Source organism: Rhipicephalus microplus, chromosome X, assembly GCF_043290135.1.
Source record: "Rhipicephalus microplus isolate Deutch F79 chromosome X, USDA_Rmic, whole genome shotgun sequence".
NCBI classification, from domain to species: Eukaryota; Metazoa; Arthropoda; class Arachnida; order Ixodida; family Ixodidae; genus Rhipicephalus; species Rhipicephalus microplus.
The window spans coordinates 107,610,087-107,629,477 of NC_134710.1; the positions used below are offsets into that span (position 1 = coordinate 107,610,087).

General features: G+C 45.6%; 1 protein-coding gene across 1 annotated transcript in view; it reads right to left on the reverse strand.

Annotated features, from left to right (window-relative positions):
* Window positions 1-1,190: 1,190 nt before the first annotated feature.
* jp (junctophilin) overlaps window positions 1,191-19,391 on the reverse strand; it is a 95,895-nt gene continuing 77,694 nt past the window's right edge. Inside the window, exons 6-7 of the mRNA XM_037427467.2 lie at window positions 3,269-4,197; window positions 1,191-1,660 (exon numbers count right to left, since the gene is read on the reverse strand). Of these exons, the coding sequence (XP_037283364.1) occupies window positions 1,574-1,660; window positions 3,269-4,197 (1,016 nt within the window). The 3' untranslated portion in view covers window positions 1,191-1,573. The remainder of the gene's footprint in view (window positions 1,661-3,268; window positions 4,198-19,391) is intronic.

The following is a 19,391-nucleotide window of genomic DNA, read 5'->3' on the forward strand; positions in this document are numbered from 1 at the left end:
CTAACCTTAAAGAAACAGGGAAAAAACGGATGAAGAGGAGGCCCGTAGAAGGGGCACACAGCACAACTAAGAACGACCACAGATTGTTGTTTGATATATCTATATATATATGTATATTTATATTATATACATATATCAACGCTAGGTCTACGTTTTGCGTGCACTTGTGTTTGCACGTTTTAAAAATGCGTATCACCCGGGGCAAAACATCACCTCGTGTTCGTATGCTCGTGATTTTCAAGAGGTACGCTTCTCATTCACTCGCTTGACACGTGATCACCTGAAAGATGTACTCTAAGATAAATATAGTGCACAGCACGAACAGAATCCACTAGCCGGTTTCTTCGCGCAGACAAGGTGTGTGTATGTACGAAGAAAAAATGGATGATTCACGTCCAGTTGTGTAGTAGGACTCTGAGACATGACGATGAGACGTATGCCTCGCCGCTGGCGCGGTGCGGCCTAGTAGTATGAAACACCAAATGCATTATTCATCGACAATACGCTTAGTCGAAGGCTTGGCATTATTTGCAAGCGAATAACTGTTTTTTTAAGCATGACGTGGTATCTGCTTGCTATTAGATATTTCGTAAAAATATGAGACTGGTTCCTGCTGCAGGTTACAGATGATGGTGCGATTGTGCATGAAGTATTCGTACACCATGCAATAAAATGCTGAACAGCAAACTATGCACGTTATGGGGAGAAGAAAGGGTTCGGTGAGAGCTGGCAGAGAGTTTGCGCCGCTCTAGGCCTGAATTTCTATTTTGATTTCGCAGCTGCTGCACATTCCTTCGCCAATCACACCGTCTAAGTGAGAACTCGAAGAATGACAGTGCCAAGACAAAAAAAAAAAAAAAAAAAAAAACAGGACGCAGCAGACGCTTTTTACGTAGTGCGTAGTGGGAACTGTAAACTGCTCCGGCGTTATAGGGCATGTATCCAGGGCACGTTACCGTGTGCTGCAAATGGCGGCCAGCTGAGACAAAGCGAACGAGGGCGAGCACCATGCATGGAGCTACGAGGCGAATCTGGAAAGAACGTGGCAACAAGCTGCTTTATGCGCTTCTATACAACCTGACGGCTCGGCCGATGGATTAGGGAAACATTTCTCTCTCTCTCGCACCTCCTCGCCCTCAAGAAGCGCCTCGACGATCTGAATTCTGCGGCCTCGGGTTGAGCGGGCAGTTGGTGTGGCACAACCGGGGGCTGTGCCTCGCTCGAGGCTGCGCGTATACGAACCGGTGCTCTCGCTGCCGTGAACGCCGCTGGTGGAACGCGAGAGAATTGAGCAGAAAGCTGACAAGTGCATGACAGTGAGGTACGCTCCAGAGAGGGAAAGAGTATGTGTTGTCGTCAGTCGTCGTCAACCAGCCAGTAACACGAACAACCACCGCCGGCCACCGCAGGCCCGTGCCGTGGCTAACAAGGCGAAGTCCATGCACCCGGTGCAGATCACAGAGCAGGAGTCCGGGGCAGGGGGACTGACGGGCGCCGCCGACACACGGGCCACGCGACCGGCGCGCCGGAGACACACACGGGGTCCGAGTCCAGCTGCTCCCAAAGGGAACAGCTACGTCAGCAGCTTGAAAAACATGATGGCCAGGCTGATGTTTATAAACAGCACGAGCATCACCAGCTGCTGCCTCGAGAACCAATCCTGTAAAAGCAGTGGCAAACAGGGGAAACGCACAAGGTGGTTTTGGTGAGATGATGCAAGCAACACGTCACAGGCACTTCATCATAACCGAAGGCATGGTATATAGATTCCTCAAAGTAAGGAAGAGACCAGCCCCCCATACTCACTGAGCATTTATTAGCATTTCCTCACTGACAAGTGTTTAGGCTGCTCACGACTCTTCGTGGTTCAGCAATCTGCTTGATAACGATATGGTAGACCGCATGTGGAACTTGCACGTTCAGTGTATAGGGTCATTGCTTAGTACCATAAACACAATAGTTCGTTTTTCATCCCAGTATTGCGGACGTGTTAAGGAAAAAAAAGAAAAACGGGACAGCAGACGTTTACTTACAGTTTTCATTTCAAGTTATACACGAGAGGATGCAGTTCCATTAAATTTTTCAAAAATGTTGAAAGCGGTACTCAAGAGCCTATCATAGATAAGTTTTTTTCATAGCCCTAATAGACATTCTGGCCGCTTCATATTTCATTCTCGAAGAAACTTCCCCGTTCCTAAGATCCTCGGTATGTGAGGTTCAGGCCTCACAAACATGCAAGACCAATGTCTCTTTAACTATCTCTATAGCCTAAAGGCACCAAAGCATATAACTCAAGCTGAAAATGCGCATTTGTACTAGCACCAATAAACCATTAAACATGATTTTTCCGTCAATGCACTTACAGGCTTCTGCGACATAGCAAAGGGATGAACTACTGAATGGGAATGTAGCCAAGATGCAAAATAATGACAGTTAAACAGAGGGCAGTCAGACAATGAGGCGGTGTGTATGGTAACGTCACAAGGTTGACTGATCTAATTTGAGAGTTTTGTTCATACCATTTTTGTTGTCCACAATTCTCCGCAGGACTTGCAAACGAAGAAGCCACTCGTACAAAACTCGGAAGAGAATGAGTGTAACACCCTTCCCTTTTCAAGCAAAGTCACGATGCTCACCAATGTTATATTTCATAACCAGTTCATTTTTGTAACTTTACTTCGAGGCTGACTTCAACCTTTTTTTTAAGAATGTATATTGTGTTCTGCAGCGAACATTACACAGTGGGGCACCTACAACTTCTCCAGCAGCGATCGAGCGCACCCCTATTCGACTGCAGTATACGTGCACATAGGAAGCTGGAGCGCACCGTGACGACAGCGAGAGTAGGCGACGCGATAAATAACTCGTGCACGTCATACACCCCCGAGCATAACGAGCAGAAGGACATGGCCGCCTGTTTACAGGTGTCAGACGCTGTACGTGCACTCTCAGGTGGCGTACATTGCTGTTGCACAGACTGCCACGTCCACAGCGCATATAAACAACCCGAGATCGGGTCACGGATGCCGGATGCCGGTTCAATGGGATCAGTAGTGTGCAATCCTTTATTCTTTTTTTGTTATTAGAACAGCGAGGAAGGAGAAACCCTAGACGCGCTATGTATGGTTCGAAGCATCCTGATCGCGCAATTTAGATTGATTATAAGTGTCATCAGTACAGATTGGCATTGAGCGCATAAAAAACATGCGCAAGTCTTAAAATTGTCAAGTGAGAGCACAGCTGTTCGCGGCGCTGTTGGACCACGCACCTTAACGTCAGAATTGAAGAGGTAGAGCAGCGGGTTGGTGCGCAGCCTGTGCGCCTGCTCCTGCATCCTGCGCAGCTCATCCCTGCGCTGGGAGCTGAGGACGGACACCTCCTCGCGCGACATGAAGGGTGGTGCGGCAGCCGCGGCGTCGGCGATGTTGGGAAGACTCTTCTTGCGCGTTAGTGCCTCAGCGGGTGCCGGTGCGGCCAGCCGACGCCGAGGAGCCGCCACGTATAGGCTAGCAGCCCGGTGGTGACTGCCCTCGTCCGGTGGCATGTTGGGCAACGTCGAGCGCCGGCCACCTCCACCGCCTGGCACTCGCGTCGGTGACGAGTCGCCGTCCATGGACTCGGAGACGCCAGAGTCCGGCGTACAGTCGGCGCCGCCGTAGATGGCCGTCAGCGGTGGCAGCTGCTGGTCAGCTTTTTGGTGCGGCGGCGTGCGTGATGGTGGCCGCTCGCGCCGGTATTGTTCGAAGTGGTCGTTCATCGCCTGCTGGAAAGAGTAGCCGTCGCGTTGCGTCTGCCGGCCATGCAGCGAGCCGTGTGGCGTGCGCGGCGGTGGCTCCGGCGCGCCGGGCACCTGAGGCATGGTGTCTTCGACGCGCTGCGGCAACTGCTGCGGCAGCGACACGGGCTGCGCGTGCTGCACGGGCGCCTGTGGCGGCGGCTGCAGCGGCGGCGCCGGCTTGGCGTTGGCCACGGGCGGAGTGCCTTGGCGCGACCCGGCAGGTTTATTACTCTGCTGCTGGTGAGCTTTGGTAAGAGCGTTGAGGAGCTGTTGCTGAGCCGCGTCCAGCTGCGGCGCCGTCAGTTCTTGGGCGCGTGTCGGCTGGAACAACGAGCGCCTGCGCTGCGGCGTCGCGCCGCCAGCACCTACGCGAAGCTTGGCCAAATCTGGAACCTCTGCTAACTTCTTCAGCAGGTCCACTGCGCGAAAAATGGCAGTAGTCACTGAATTGTGCAGCAAGGATCGTAAAACAAATCATGCAAATATAAAAAAACAATAATGTTGAGCTTTGTGAACCTTAATGAAGATGCCTCTTTAGCATCGTTGTAGATTTTATATCCGCATGCACTGTCAGTCATGCATTAAGCAATTTTTAAAGGCTTCTCAGTTGTAATAATAACTGCGAATGTCGCCGACTGTAATCTTTTCTTTTGTGAAAGCTGCCTTGTCGATTGGCCGGCCATTTCTTGCTGGTAATGTCTTCTGACGTAACAGTATGACTGGCTCCTGTGCTCTTGCGAAGAGTTCTGTTGTAGTCCTATACGCTAGTAGGTAGTCGTGAAGTGGTCTAAATGAGCAACTATTCTTTAACGTATAGATAAAACTATTCATGATAACAAAAATGACACTGGTACAGACCAACACGCACACATAGTATTTAAAAAAAGAGTATGCGTTGAGAGGAAAAAGAACAACGATCGCATGTAAGCACACCTATAATTGTGCCGTTCGTTTCGAGCACAACTCTGTACTAAAAAGCAATAATTACAATTTTCTGGACTTTTACGAGCCAGTATCCCAAATAGAAGCATGCCGTAGTGTAGTGTTCCGGAAATCACCACAACCCGGAGTTTTCTAACGTATGCGCCTAAATGGGTCTATACGGCCTTTCGCCTCCATCGAAAGGCGAGCGCCGCATTCGGCCTCATCTTGCAGCCTCAGCAGCCAAGCACCGTAGCCACTGAACCACAGCTGCGGAATTGTACGAAGAGGTGTTTATATGTAACGACAGCAGTTCTTTCAAGTTCCATGAGGTCACAATCAATGAGCTGTCCAAAGTGACAACGAATTATTTACTTGCGTCATATTTTCGTAGAGCTCAGATGCGAGTGTACGAGGGCTAGTCTGGCAAATCACGCATTTCATGCGCCCATTCCCGACACACGCAAAGCGCAGATTCCACAATGAAACTTTTTTTTTTTCAGACAAAAGCTTAGTGCGTGCAACCCCCGTATAAATATGGCGAAACAGCGCATATTACTTCGCGTCATGGTAACTTTTTACATACAAGTACAGGAATGCGAGCTGTATAAAATAAAATTGAATTCGCAATCACTTCATCAAGTCATGCGGCAGGTGATCTTCTTCGCTAAGCTTTCGTATTATATTTTACTGTCGTGAAGAAAAGCAGGTTGATGCGTTCTACTCTATGATTATGTGTGCTTTTCGCCAAGTTAGAACAGCTGATTTGCGCTAAGAGCCCATGACTCTCGAAGATGCCTTCAAGTGGCAAACATATCTGCTTTTAAAATATATGTAAGAGAATGTATTAAACATTTACTTATGAGTATTTGGTGTCCCTGTCTCCAGTAATATGACCAGCAACCCAAACGAAAAAAAAAACATTTGCTATAGATATCTGCAAAGTATTTCTTCATATCGTAAATAGCTTTCTTAACTAAGCTTAAGAATAATTGTCACTCAATGGTCAAACAAATTTAATCTCGCAGACGTTTCCAACCAAAATGAACTATTATCGAAAAACCCGCTTCTCGTGTCGTGCAGTCATGAAGTTCGTGAGAGGAGTATCGAACTTATTTGAGCGAACCGTAAGCAAGAACGGCGAAAAAAATTGCCCGCAGCTTCCTTCGGGGGAACACTGAGGAGGATGCGGAGCATATAATTGGTTAACGGGGTGTTAAAGTGCGACTTACTTGGGTCGATGGCTAAATTGGTTAACGTGGTTGTGAAATGGGGTGTTAAATTGCGACTTACTTGGGTCGATGGCTAAATTGGTTAACGTGGTTGTAGGAGGGGGTGTTAAATGAGTGAACACGTACACACGTATGCGAAAGGGCGGCGCTGGTGTTTGTGGGGAAAGGGACGTCGATCATTGTGTTTGTGGATTCGTTGGAGTTCATTTCACCGCGACCTTGGACGTCGACGCGCCGTACAAACCAACCAACGAGCGGCAACTGAGCGAGCGAGCGCCGACCTTGAGTATATATACAGCTCGACGGCGCATGCACTGTCAGCTGTTGAATGTTCTCGAAGCGCGACGCCACATGCGCGTTCACTGGAGAATCAGGAGAATTGTAGATGTCGAACGCGGTGTGTAGAGGAGGAAGGGTGCACAGATGGTGGAGGAGTGAAGCACGCGCGGTGTGTAGAGGAGGAAGGGATGCACAGATGGTGGAAGAGTGGGCGACGGCGCGACGGCGCATGCGCGCGCGTCAGCTGTCGAATGTTCGAGAAGCGGTGCGGACGGCGCGGACGGCGCACTACAAGGCGCGAGTATAAGATGCTTCCGCATCTAAAAACGTCTGTTAGGTGCAGTAACGCAGAGAGTAAGTAGTACAAACGGTAAGTTGGCTTCCTTGCTTAGCTGGAATTCGTGTGCAGCCACGTAGCAAAACATTTTTAGTAAGAGCGTCCTTTGCGAAGCCAGACTGGTGCGTTTATTGGCAGGATGCCCACTTTTCTTTGATTACCAAGATTTAAGCAGTGACTAAAAGGCATCCGAATAAAAGTAGTTGCATTGTTGCAGATGTACTTACGACAGAATTCAGCTTGACATTTACGTTCCATTGAGTTCATTACTCATTGTGAACTCTTCCAGCCCCCCCCAAAAAAAAAACACGCCGTTTTATTCCCATACGCTAAGGTTTACTCCCCCCCCCCCCATACATTCTGTATCTAACCTCTTCTGCAAAAACTTGTTTTTTTTTTACTTAAATATATAAATAATGTTAACACTGTAGGTATTATAAGCAGTTACAGTTTAAAAATACTTTTTTATTTGTAGGTGGTACTGAGCACGAAACTACCAGCACAATTACATATATTTATGTAACATTAAGGAATGAGATCAACACGAAATCTCGGGTTGAACTTTTCAGCTATTAAGAATGTGGCATTCATTGTCATAAAACAATGAACAGCTGTAGCGAAGAAGCATCAGCTGTGCACTGCATACAACTGTCCGTCAAATTTTTGAAAAATGAAATACTGAAGTGCTGACAAATCTGCAAGTGACGTAATTCTAGTGTTTCATTCTACCTGTTTATTTCGGTATCTCTTACAGCTGCTATATGTATACCTTGATTTAGCGGCAGCACTTTTATCACACTAGACTGGAAAACGTATAGCATCTCAAGTAATTGTGAACGCGCTCTACAATTATATAGGACGACTCCAATACTCTCCCTAATTTTGATTGTTTTTTGACAGTTTGTAAGTGCTAGGAGAGCATGCAAAGGGGCAAAGCTGCTGGTGAGGATCAGGTAACATCAGATCTGCTGAAAGATGGAGGACAGATTGTGTTAGAAAAACTAGCCACCCTGTTTACGAGGTGTCTCCTGACGGGAAGAGTACCAGAGTCTTGGAAGAACGCTAACATCATCTTAATACATAAGAAAGGAGATGACAAGGACTTGAAGAATTACAGGCCGATCAGCTTGCTCTCTGTAGTATACAAGCTATTTACAAAGGTAATTGCTAACAGAGTAAAGAAAACATTAGAATTCAATCAACCAAAGGAACAAGCAGGATTTCGAACAGGCTACTCAACAATTGACCACATTCATACTATCAATCAGGTAATAGAGAAATTCTCAGAGTATAACCAACCCCTATACATAGCCTTCATAGATTACGAGAAGGCGTTTGATTCAGTAGAAATATCAGCCGTCATGCAAACACTGCGAAATCAGGGCGTAGATGAAGTATATATAAACATTCTGGAAGAAATCTACAGGGGATCAACTGCTACCATAGTGCTTCATAAAGAAAGCAACAGAATACCAATCAAGAAGGGTGTAAGGCAGGGGGACACAATTTCCCCAATGCTATTTACCGCGTGCTTACAGGAGGTTTTCAGAAGCCTAGAATGGGAACAGTTAGGGATAAGAGTCAATGGAGAATACCTTAGTAACCTGCGCTTCGCCGATGACATTGCATTGCTGAGTAACTCGGGGGACGAATTGCAACTCATGATTACGGAGTTAGACAAGGAGAGCAGAAAGGTGGGTCTTAAAATTAATCTGCAGAAAACGAAAGTAATGTACAACAACCTCGGCAAGGAGCAGCGCTTCGAGATAGGTAATAGTGCACTTGAAGTTGTAAAAGACTATGTCTACTTAGGGCAGGTAATAACCGCAGAGCCGAACCACGAGATTGAAGTAACTAGAAGAATAAGAATGGGGTGGAGCACATTTGGCAAGCACTCTCAAATTATGACAGGTAGTTTGCCACTATCTCTCAAGAGGAAGGTATATAACAGCTGTATCTTGCCGGTACTTAGCTACGGAGCAGAAACCTGGAGACTTACAAAGAGGGTTCAGCTTAAATTGAGGACGACGCAGCGAGCAATGGAAAGAAAAATGGTAGGTGTAACCTTAAGAGACAAGAAGAGAGCAGAGTGGATTAGGGAACAAACGGGGGTTAAGGATATCATAGCTGAAATCAAGAAGAAGAAATGGACATGGGCAGGGCATGTAGCGCGTAGACAGGATAACCGCTGGTCATTAAGGGTAACTGACTGGATTCCCAGAGAAGGGAAGCGGGTTAGAGGGAGACAGAAGGTTAGGTGGGCAGATGAGATTAAGAAGTTTGCGGGTATAAATTGGCAGCAGCAAGCACAGGACCGGGTTAACTGGCGGAACATGGGAGAGGCCTTTGTCCTGCAGTGGACGTAGTCAGGCTGATGATGATGATGATGATGATGATGAAGTGCTAGTAGCATACACGTTGTTTCAACTTATATCGTCACACTGCTAGAGGTATAAATACAGTCTGAGATGAACGATTTCTTTGTTCTATTATCATCACTCTATTGATTTGCAGCAGAAACTGCTACTATGACTTCAATTTCTCTCTCTATTCCAATTTTAACTTAGTTGTTATGGTAGACGCTTCAATATACACACTCGCTGAAATGCTCGTCAAAAGCTAAAAAAAACTTTCCATTTTTTATTTGCATATTGCCTTCCTCAACATTTTGTACCTTCCTTCCTTTTATCAATGTCTTCTGCTCAAACTGCTCTAGTTTAGAAATTTCCACGAAATGATAAGTAGTAGAAACTTTCACGTATATTGTACTAAATAAAGAATTTGCTGCGCAAGAGGGCTCCTTCCAGACAGCAGCTTGGCATAAATATACGCTGAAAATCCAACTTTGAAAGCTTTCAAAATAAATAGTGCGATCTGTGAGCGACTACCGATAAGTTAGTGACACACTTTACTTGCCGAAGATTTAATGATCACTTTCTGCAATAGATATAAGCGCCCATCGCACAAATACGAAAAAAATGATATTTATCTCGTGCTCCTTTATGCTTGAGGCATGTTACCTAAGAGTTTTGTGTTTCTTTGTTTTACTCTCTACGACGCAACAGTGTCATTCCATCTTAGTGCAGGTTTCTTTTTTTTCATATTGTCGAAAACGTTTGCAAAGTTTTGTGTAGATTACATGGCACCCCGATTTCTAAGAAGCACGCACTGAAAAGTCACGTGATCTCAAATCAAGATTTTTTCCCATTTGTTTATTTTTTTTCACTGTGAGATAAGAAAAAGAAGAAGGAAATATATAATGTTGGGATCTTTCCGAATGGGTATGGGCACTTGGCCAAAAAACCGTGTTCTTTGCCGCAAGCAGCTTCGCTGCCCTCCAGAGACTGCAGCAAATGACAATAATTACAGGACTGCTGGCGGGAAAACATTGTTTCTTCGTGACATCTGCCCGTTAACATTTCTCTGTCTATTGATAACGCTGGCTTTATGCAAGCAAACAAACAATATATAACACAAACGTTGATGACTATCAAGAGAACATAAAAAAATACAAAAGCCAAGAATTTAGAGGAAGCTGAGCGTTGAATACCGTCGCTATGAAGCTCTACTATCGTCGATATTGTTTTTCATGGTTCTATTGAGCAGCGGAGCTGAGCACCACAATGGTGTTGTGTGTTGCTTCGCTCGACAAAGTTGTGGTCCGAGATAAATATAGGAACAAGTCTGAATGGCCCAGCCGCGCTGGTATAGTGGCTAAGGTACTCGGCTGCTGACCCGCAGGTTGCGGGATCGAATCCTGGCTGCGCCGGCTGCATTTCCGATGAAGGCGGAAATGTTGTAGACCCGTGTGCTCATATTTGGGTGCACGTTAAAGAACCCCAGGTGGTCGAAATTTCCGGAGCCCTCCACTACGGCATCTCTCATAATCATATGGTGGTTTGGGGACATTAAACCCTATATATTAATCAACCGAACAAGTCTGAACGCACCACCGGGAAAGATTACGAGTAACCAATGCACTCTATGTGGAACAGAACACCTATTGCATCATGCTGTTTTAAGCACTGTATTTTCGCAATAAAGATAAGGTCCGCCACTCTAATACCAACTTGACGGCATGCGATGCAAGCGTAAAGGCTTGATATGAAGTTGTCACTACTCAGGCAGGCCACTTTCATATTAGCTTAATTCTTTGCTTCTTGAAATCGTTCCCTTGAACCCACATTTTAAGGCCAAAGCTGCCGGTATATAACCATAAATCCACTGTAAGCGTTTCATCTGTGTTATCGTGCGTAGATGTCTTGCATTTAAGCTTCGCAAACTATGACTTGCTTCTAACGACCTTGAACCACAGCATGAGCATGATGCGATAGTACTAATTTCACAATGTTCATGATGAAACCACTCCTGTTATGCAGGTTTCCGAAGCTGAAAATATTTCCCGCGCCGACGCCGACATCAGCTTTAAAAGAAGTGCTAAAACAACGCAGCTCCTCAACGAGAAACTACGCGCATGCGAACACAGTGACGGGCGGAACGTCTCTCTCAGAACTGGACAACCTCAAATCACTCCGCGGCTATCCGTGACGTCGTCGTGAAGACAGCTCGAAGCCGGTGCAGCCGGCGGCGAGCAGGCGCGAGACTGCGTGCTCACCGGAGGCAGCTGAGCGCTGTTGCGCGGCATTTGCAGAGCCTGTACACCGAGAAGCCGATCAGAGGTCGATAGTTGATCGTTTTGCCGCATAGCGGGGCCTATACGCTCGCGAGAGGCGCGATACCGCAAAATGCGGTCAAGTGCAGAGAAAACTCACCCAACGCCGGTGAAGAGTCACCTCAATTCCAAGTGTCGCGCACGCGGGGCCAACCGCTTTGGGCCACTCTCGATTTAGCTGTGGAGCAAGGTGGCGCGGGCGCGCGTCCCGAAGAAAGGGGAGCCATTCCGCCCCCCGACAGAACGCGTGCCAACATTCCCCGGCCGGCCACTTCAGGCGACGCGGCGGGTGCTTGTCGCGTGCAAAAACGCTCGCGTGCAGCAGCGGCGCAGGTCCCGCTGCGGCGCACTCGCTCCGCAGAAGTGTTCGTTCCACTAAGCATCAAGTGCGCACCATAGCGCGTGAGAGATGTGCTTTTTCCTGCAGCCAAGCCATTCGCGTCGTTAACAGGCGTCAGCTGCGCGATCCACTTTTTGAAACTGCCACGCTTCACTGCAGAGAGCTCGGGAAGTATTAGGGCTCAGCGGGGGTCAACTATATTCATGGCCGGATATATGCTCTTACATATAAGTCAGACTGCACTCTGGCGTGTGAGGTTTATATTGCCATAGTCTATTCGCAAAGAACTTAGTCTGATTTTACCCTCATTATTAGGAACTGTGTTACAGAGAGAACGAAGGGAAAGGGAACGAGCAAACGCTGTTCCCTTTGTCGGTTTCTAGACCGTCGCGCCGCTCGTAAAGCAACGAGTTCGTACGAACTCTCCCCGCTGTCAGTTCTTATCTTCGTATCTCTTTTAGCTTGACAGTGATAACAATCTAGAACGCGCACTTCTAATGGCACACTGAGAGCGCTACGCTTAAGTAATGTTCCCTGTAAGAAATTATTACCGCTTTGAGTAGTCAATGTGAGCCTAGGAAACACAAACAATTTCTGTACCAACAGTGCGTGGTTTTTTACAAGCAAGTATACATATTTCCAAGTTTCAGTCGGAAACCCTAATGGTAATGGAAACGAGGTGGCATGGTGAGCTTTTGAGATCTTTAAGGTATAGACAATAGCACTGCAACTAAGTCGATTGAGTTCACGAATGTCGCAACCGCAGCACAAGCTGACCAGTGCAGTGTGCGACACGAAGCAACGGACAGGCAAACTAACTAGATACACGCCGTAAAGCGTGCCGCAAGACGGACCCGTGCAATTCATGCCCAAACGGAGACGGACAAACATCGTTGCTTGTCTTTCCGAATGCCTCAATAGCCGAGACATTCGGCAGAGTGTATTTTCCGCGAGCAGAGGCCTCGGCAGCGTTGTAGACACCAAATGCACGACGTGGACTCTCGTTTGGATTTACGATCACGATAATAAAGATTCAAGCCGAAAGGAGCGTTTCGTGGAGCCACCCTGGCGCCGGCGCGACAAACATTCGATATTTCATCTCTACCTGACGGGACAAACTTGGCAGAAGAAGCGCGCGCCTCCACGCGTTCTCCCTCTGCCTACCGTGTGAGAAGGTAATCCCCTGAACATCGCTGTAGGGTCGGCCGCTGGCAACATCGACAGAACCAGGGGCGCCCGGCCGACGCGGAGCAAACACCTTGCGTCACAGAGAGAAGACGGAGCCCAAGTAGACTTTGGCATCGCGCGAAGAGACCACGGCCCAAGCAGTGGCTTCGCTTTTCGAGACAATATAGGGTAGGCAACGTCGCCGTGCTATAGAGCAGTGTACACTGGTAAAACAGGCGGAACGAGTGGTCGTGATTCTGAAATGATGTGGTATTGGCCGTTGTCACAAACCGGTTGAGTTTTTTTTTTGCTCGCTCTTCCCCTGTTTTTACCCAACACGTGTTCTTTCGCAACTATGGAACATTTGCATTTTATAACAACGGTAATACTCAATGTTCGGTTCATATAGTTGACCGGATTCACTAAGAGACCTTAAATTAAAGAGGTTGGCGAAAAAAACGAGTTGAAGTCATGCTTCAGCCATATGACCTTAATCAATTTCTAGTTGTAGAGTGTTCTCACTCTACCGGCCAATATCAATTTGATTTCTCGCGTGACCAAAATTAGAAACAGAGGGCATGAGCCAAAAACACGTCAACCAGCAGCGATCTTCCCATGGGCGTCCTTTTTTTTTCTTATATTCTCTCTCTTCTGACATCTTTCACTACCCCCCTCCACCTCCCCAGCTCAGGACCGGCAGCCGGTGCGAGAAAAAGTTAACTTCCCTCTCCTTTCGTTCCTCCCCTCCTCCTCCCACAGGCACGCTTTCTTCAGAACACCTTGCTTTTCGCGAAATACATGGATTATTGTTGACGCCGACAATAATAGTATCTGAATGACGGAGAGAAAGAGAAAGGCGAATTGCAGTTGTGAAACTTAAAAACAAAACAAAACATGAAAGCTGATAGACAGAAAAAAAAAGATCAGAATAAAATAATAAAAAGAGGCAGTCAGTGTGAACAGCTCCGAAAAATCTAAAGTGTCATTAATAGACATCTGTACAGTTCAGCAATCTTTGAGAGTAGTAGTGAGGTCTTTGTGGTCTTTCATATGAAAGAGGGTGGTCTGTCATTCAAGCGGTTGACATTTAGCTTACCGAGTAATCGGTGGTGATGGCGGCATTACAGCCAGTACCTGATCGCATCCTCTCCGTGTTACAGGCACATTGAAAGCGCCGGTGCTGCTTTCCCTGCTCATCGAGGTGGACCGCTGGTTTTCCCTGACCCTTCGGTGTCGCCTGTCGTCAAGCGGGACCGTCATCGCTGGAAGGTTCAACTGCCCGTTCATGCGCACATAGACTGTCGCTGTGCCACATCTACGTACCGCAGCAAACCACGCTGTTCACCTGACGCCACTACTGGGCACGTGTCTGCAGCTACGTTTATAAAACGACGCACTTCACTCAGGTGGCAATCGGTGGTGGTGGCGGCATTAAAGCCAGTACCTGATCGCATCCTCTCCGTGTTACAGGTTAGAACTTTACTGTCTTTACTTCTACGGTTGTTTTTGATGCTGTCCCGCTGCCACCACTGCCACCACTATTGTACCAGTGCATTATACTAGTGTACCGTGTACTGGAGCCGTGTACTGGAGTGTACCGCATTAGCGCTACTGCACTGTCACCATGACGAAAGAATACGTAAGACTTCTTCAGGTTTTCAAGGAAGACTTCAAAACAGAATTTCGATCGTTTAAAGAAGCTATGGAAAGAAACATGCGCACAGAGAAACGCAAAGTTCACGGGGAGCTGGAGGAAACGAAGAAAAGCATTGAATTTTTCAGTAAGAGCTTCGAGAAATCCAACAGTCTGGTTTCAACCACTGTAAATGAAAACAAAGCTTTAATAAAACAGAACGAGGAACTTCACCAGAGAGTAAACCTGCTTGAGAATCTTGGTGAACGCCAAGCAAACCTGGTAAAAGCCAAACAATATTCAAGACATAATCTCCGATTTGAGCGATCATCTGCCTATCATGCTAATACTTGAGCAGCAATCAACGCCTAAAAAACTAAATGAAATGAAAACATACCGAGACATATCAACACGTACTCTTGAGGATTTTAGGGAAAGACTTTTGCTCGTTAATTGGAGTGAGATAACGGCCCTTACAGATGTGAATAATGCGTACGATAAGTTTCTACACATATTTAAACAGTGTTATTACGCTTCTTTCCCAGTAAATGCATACCATGGGTGCAAGAGGGCTCGCAAACCGTGGGTCCCTCGAGACTTGCTAAAATTAATCAACGTGAAAAACAGGATGTTTGAGGCTTTCCTTAAGACACGCAACAGCGAAACGCTGCAAGAATTTAAATGTTTCAGAAACAAATTCAACAAAGCCATTTCGAAAGCGAAGGAAGAATATTTTAGAACAATTTTCGACAATGACTGTCTACGAAAGAGTGACGCAGCCTGGAAAAAAAAAATAAATATCTTGAATAGAAAGCCAGTATCAGGCGCCGTTGACTGTATGGTGGTTGATAATGTGTTACTAAGCGGGGAAACACTCGCGAACAGTTTCAATGACTTTTTTGTCCAGATAAGAAACATGTGTACTTCCCCGGTTACTTCTGTAGATGTTCCACGGTTATTACGGTCTTTCTTTTTTCAGCCTAATTCTGTTTCTGAGGTGATTACTCTTATTTCCGGCCTTCGGAACAGTCGTAGCCCAGATGCAGACGGAATAGTAATTAAACCCGTTAAGTACGTACTAGATTTGATCGCTCCTGTCATCGCACACATAATTAACAAAGCTATCTCATGTGGCGTTTTTCCAAGTAGCATGCGAGTTGCTAGAGTAACAGTAATTCATAAAGGAGGCGACAAAAATAGCTTCTCCCACTACCGTCCAGTCTCAATATTGCCAGTTTTTTCGAAAGGCCTTGAGAAAGTTCTTAATACCCGCATCGAGAGCTTTAGTAGAACATTTAATCTCCTAACTACCTATCAATTCGGATTTAGAAAAAAGCGTTCCTCAGAGGACGCACTCTTGCTTTAAAAAGAGCTCATATTAGAAAACATAGAAAACAAAACATTCACAGTAGGACTATACATCGATTTCAGCAAAGCCTTCGATCGTGTCAATCATGATATTCTCTTATAGAAAATGGAATGCTATGAATTTCGGGGAGTTGCATCACAACTTCTTCGCTCCTACCTAGACGAAAGACTTCAATTTACCGAGATAGGCACTCACAGATCACGTCTCAGGCGTATCTCTTGTGAAGTACCACAAGGCAGTACTTTAGAGCCAATGCTTTTGATTGATTTATGGGGTTTAACGTCCCAAAACCACCATATGATTATGAGAGACGCCGTAGTGGAGGGCTCCGGAAATTTAGACCACCTGGGATTCTTTAACGTGCACCCAAATCTGAGCACACGGGCCTACAACATTTCCGCCTCCATCGGAAATGCAGCCGCCGCCGCCGGGATTCGAACCCGCGACCTGCGGGTCAGCAGCCGAGTACCTTAGCCACTAGACCACCGCAGCGGGGCAGAGCCAATACTTTTCTTGTTTTACATTATTGATGTAATACAATTAAACACCACTTGTCAGTTCATCATTTACGCCGATGATTGCAGTGTCTTTTTTAAAGGCCAGGAATTATGTAGCATTCAAGCTGAAGCAAGTACGTTCTGTTCGAAGCTGAATGACTGGTGCAAGGCGAACAGCCTTGTTGAATGAAGCCAAAACTAAGTGTGTTATATATCGTGCTCGCGGCGCGCTAGCTGTAGTACCTGAGGAGCTTGCCCTAGGTCCGTTCGCTGTTCGCATTGAAAAATGCGTTAATATACTTGGCATCATCTTCATTGATTGATTTGTGGGGTTTAACGTCCCAAAACCACCATATGATTATGAGAGACGCCGTAGTGGAGGGCCCCGGAAATTTTGACCACCTGGGGTTCTTTAACGTGCACCCAAATCTGAGTACACAAGCCTACAACATTTCTGCCTCCATCGGAAATGCAGCCGCCACAGTCGGGATTTGATCCCGCGACCTGCGGGTCAGCAGCCGAGTACCTTAGCCACTAGACCACCGTGGCGGGGCTTGGCATCATCTTCAACGAGCACATGTCATGGAATGACCAGGTAAACGCGGTTATGCTGAAATTGGCTAAGTCCGTAGGACTAATTTGCCGTCATCAACACATACTACCAGCTTAAATAAAGAAATTACCTTACGATGCGCTTTTTAATTTTCACCTATGTTATTGCTTCCTGGTATGGGGTACAACTACAGCCCTTAATATGTCAAAGCTGAGCGTGTTACAAAAGAAAATGGTTCGACTTATTTCAAATGCTCCCTTTCTAGAACACATGCTCCGCCCCTCTTTTCAAACAGCATCAAATTGTGAAAATATCAGATCTATATACTTACAAATTGCTGTGCTGCTACAAAAAGGCAGCACTCGGGAAATCAGACACACTTCTTAAACTCGCGAACCTTACACAAAACGCCATTTCTTATCATGTCTGATATCAACCGCCTTGGCACGTTCCATTCTCACGCACACACTATGGAACACAACGCACCCGACACATCGTCCCCACAACATTAAGCTATTTCGAAACGCAAGGAACAGATGTTTTATTCCACACAAAAAAATAAATTAGAAGTATGTTCACATAACAAATATATATATATATATATAGATATATATATATATATATATATATATATATATATATATATATATATATATATATATATATATATATATATATATATATATATGAATCAAATGCGCATGCATATCAGTGCATAACTGCGCATTGTACATTTTATTGTACTTGAAGTGCCTAATATATTTCTTTCCGTTTTTTCGTTTTTTTCTTCTTCTCTGGCTTTGTTTTACGCAAAACAGTTATTAAACTATGCTTACTACTAGTTTAAAATAGATTAGATACCAGGCCACAGTGGACGAATTTTGATACGACACAACTGAAAAACAGATCGTGCACCCTGCTCAGGCTGGACATGTAAAAGAACTTTGATGGTAGTCAAGTTCATTCTGGAGCACTCCACTACTACAATATAATAATATCTGGGGTTTCACATCCCAAAACCACAATATGATTATAAGAGACGCCGTAGTAGAGGACTCTGTAAATTTCTACCCCTTTTTTTTACGTGCACCTGAATCTAAGTACACGGGCCTCAAGTAGTTTAGCCTCCATCAAAAACGCAGCCACCGCAGCCGAGATTTGAGCTCGTGACCTTCGGCTTAGCATTCGAAAGACATAACCCCTAAACCACAGTGGTGGGCTTCACTATTATGGAACATTTCCTAGCCCACTTAGCTCTTTTCAGCACACTAACCGTTAAAGACCATCATTTAATTATCATTTTACCCACAGCACTCTTCTTGTGTGATACACGAGGACAGAACACAGAAAACACATATAGTTGGCAATACTATTGAAACTTAGCTTTAGCTTCAAAGTTACTATCTAAATAAACGGGAACAGAGAAGTTATTCATTCCCAGGCAACCATTTATTGTACCGCTCTTGATAAGAATTGTTTTGTTATAAAATAGAAAGTTTAATGCAGTGGATACACAGAACATACTACCACTATAGAGGATTTCGTAATGATTCTAGAATGATTATCTTTTATGCTTTTGTTTTACACTTCTGTAATAGCCCTGGGTAGGGCCTGACAGTAACTGTAAATAAGTAAATTAATAAACATATGTTTTATTTTCTGCGCCTTGTGCAATCCCTGTGGATTAACCGCACCTATGTCCGCACGCACGCACGCACGCACGCACGCACGCACGCACGTACGTACGTACGTACGTACGTACGTACGTACGTACGTACGTACGTACGTACGTATGTATGTATGTATGTATGTATGTATGTATGTATGTATGTATGTATGTATGTATGTATGTATGTATGTATGTATGTATGTATGTATGTATGTATGTATGTATGTATGTATGTATGTATGTATGTATGTATGTATGTATGTATGTATGTATGTATGTATGTATGTATGTATGTATGTACGTACGTACGTACGTACGTACGTATGTATGTATGTATGTATGTATGTATGTATGTATGTATGTATGTATGTATAAATATCATCTTGAACAAAGCGCTTATCTATACTGATCCTAGTAAATTGTAAGGGCTTTAAAAACTGGTTGAAGTATATAAAAACAACAAGTATGACATGCAGTCAGCTGCGCGGCGAATCATTTTGGTACGCATGCAGATTGATTTGTGGGGTTTAACGTCCCAAAACCACCATATGATTATGAGAGACGCCGTAGGGGAGGGCTCCGGAAATTTCGAGCACCCGGAGTTTAACGTGCACCCAAATCTGCGTACACGAGCCTACAAAATTTCGGCCTCCATCGGAAACGCAGCCGCCACAGCCAGGATTTGATCGTACGCGTGCAGAGAACGTTGGTTCACATAAATGCCTTTGAAGCTGTGCTCTCTGTACAATTTTAATGGGTATCATAATCCGACCATTACAGATAGGCGTGCTACGACTATGGGTTCAACTCCGGGAAAAGCCGCAGTGTATGTGTCATCGCGTATTCCTGATACCTTGATTACTATGGCACCATGGTGCAGTGGCAATCAAGAAGCTGTCGCTGTTCTGAAACGACCATTGAGGACTCCTGTCATACTAGTATCC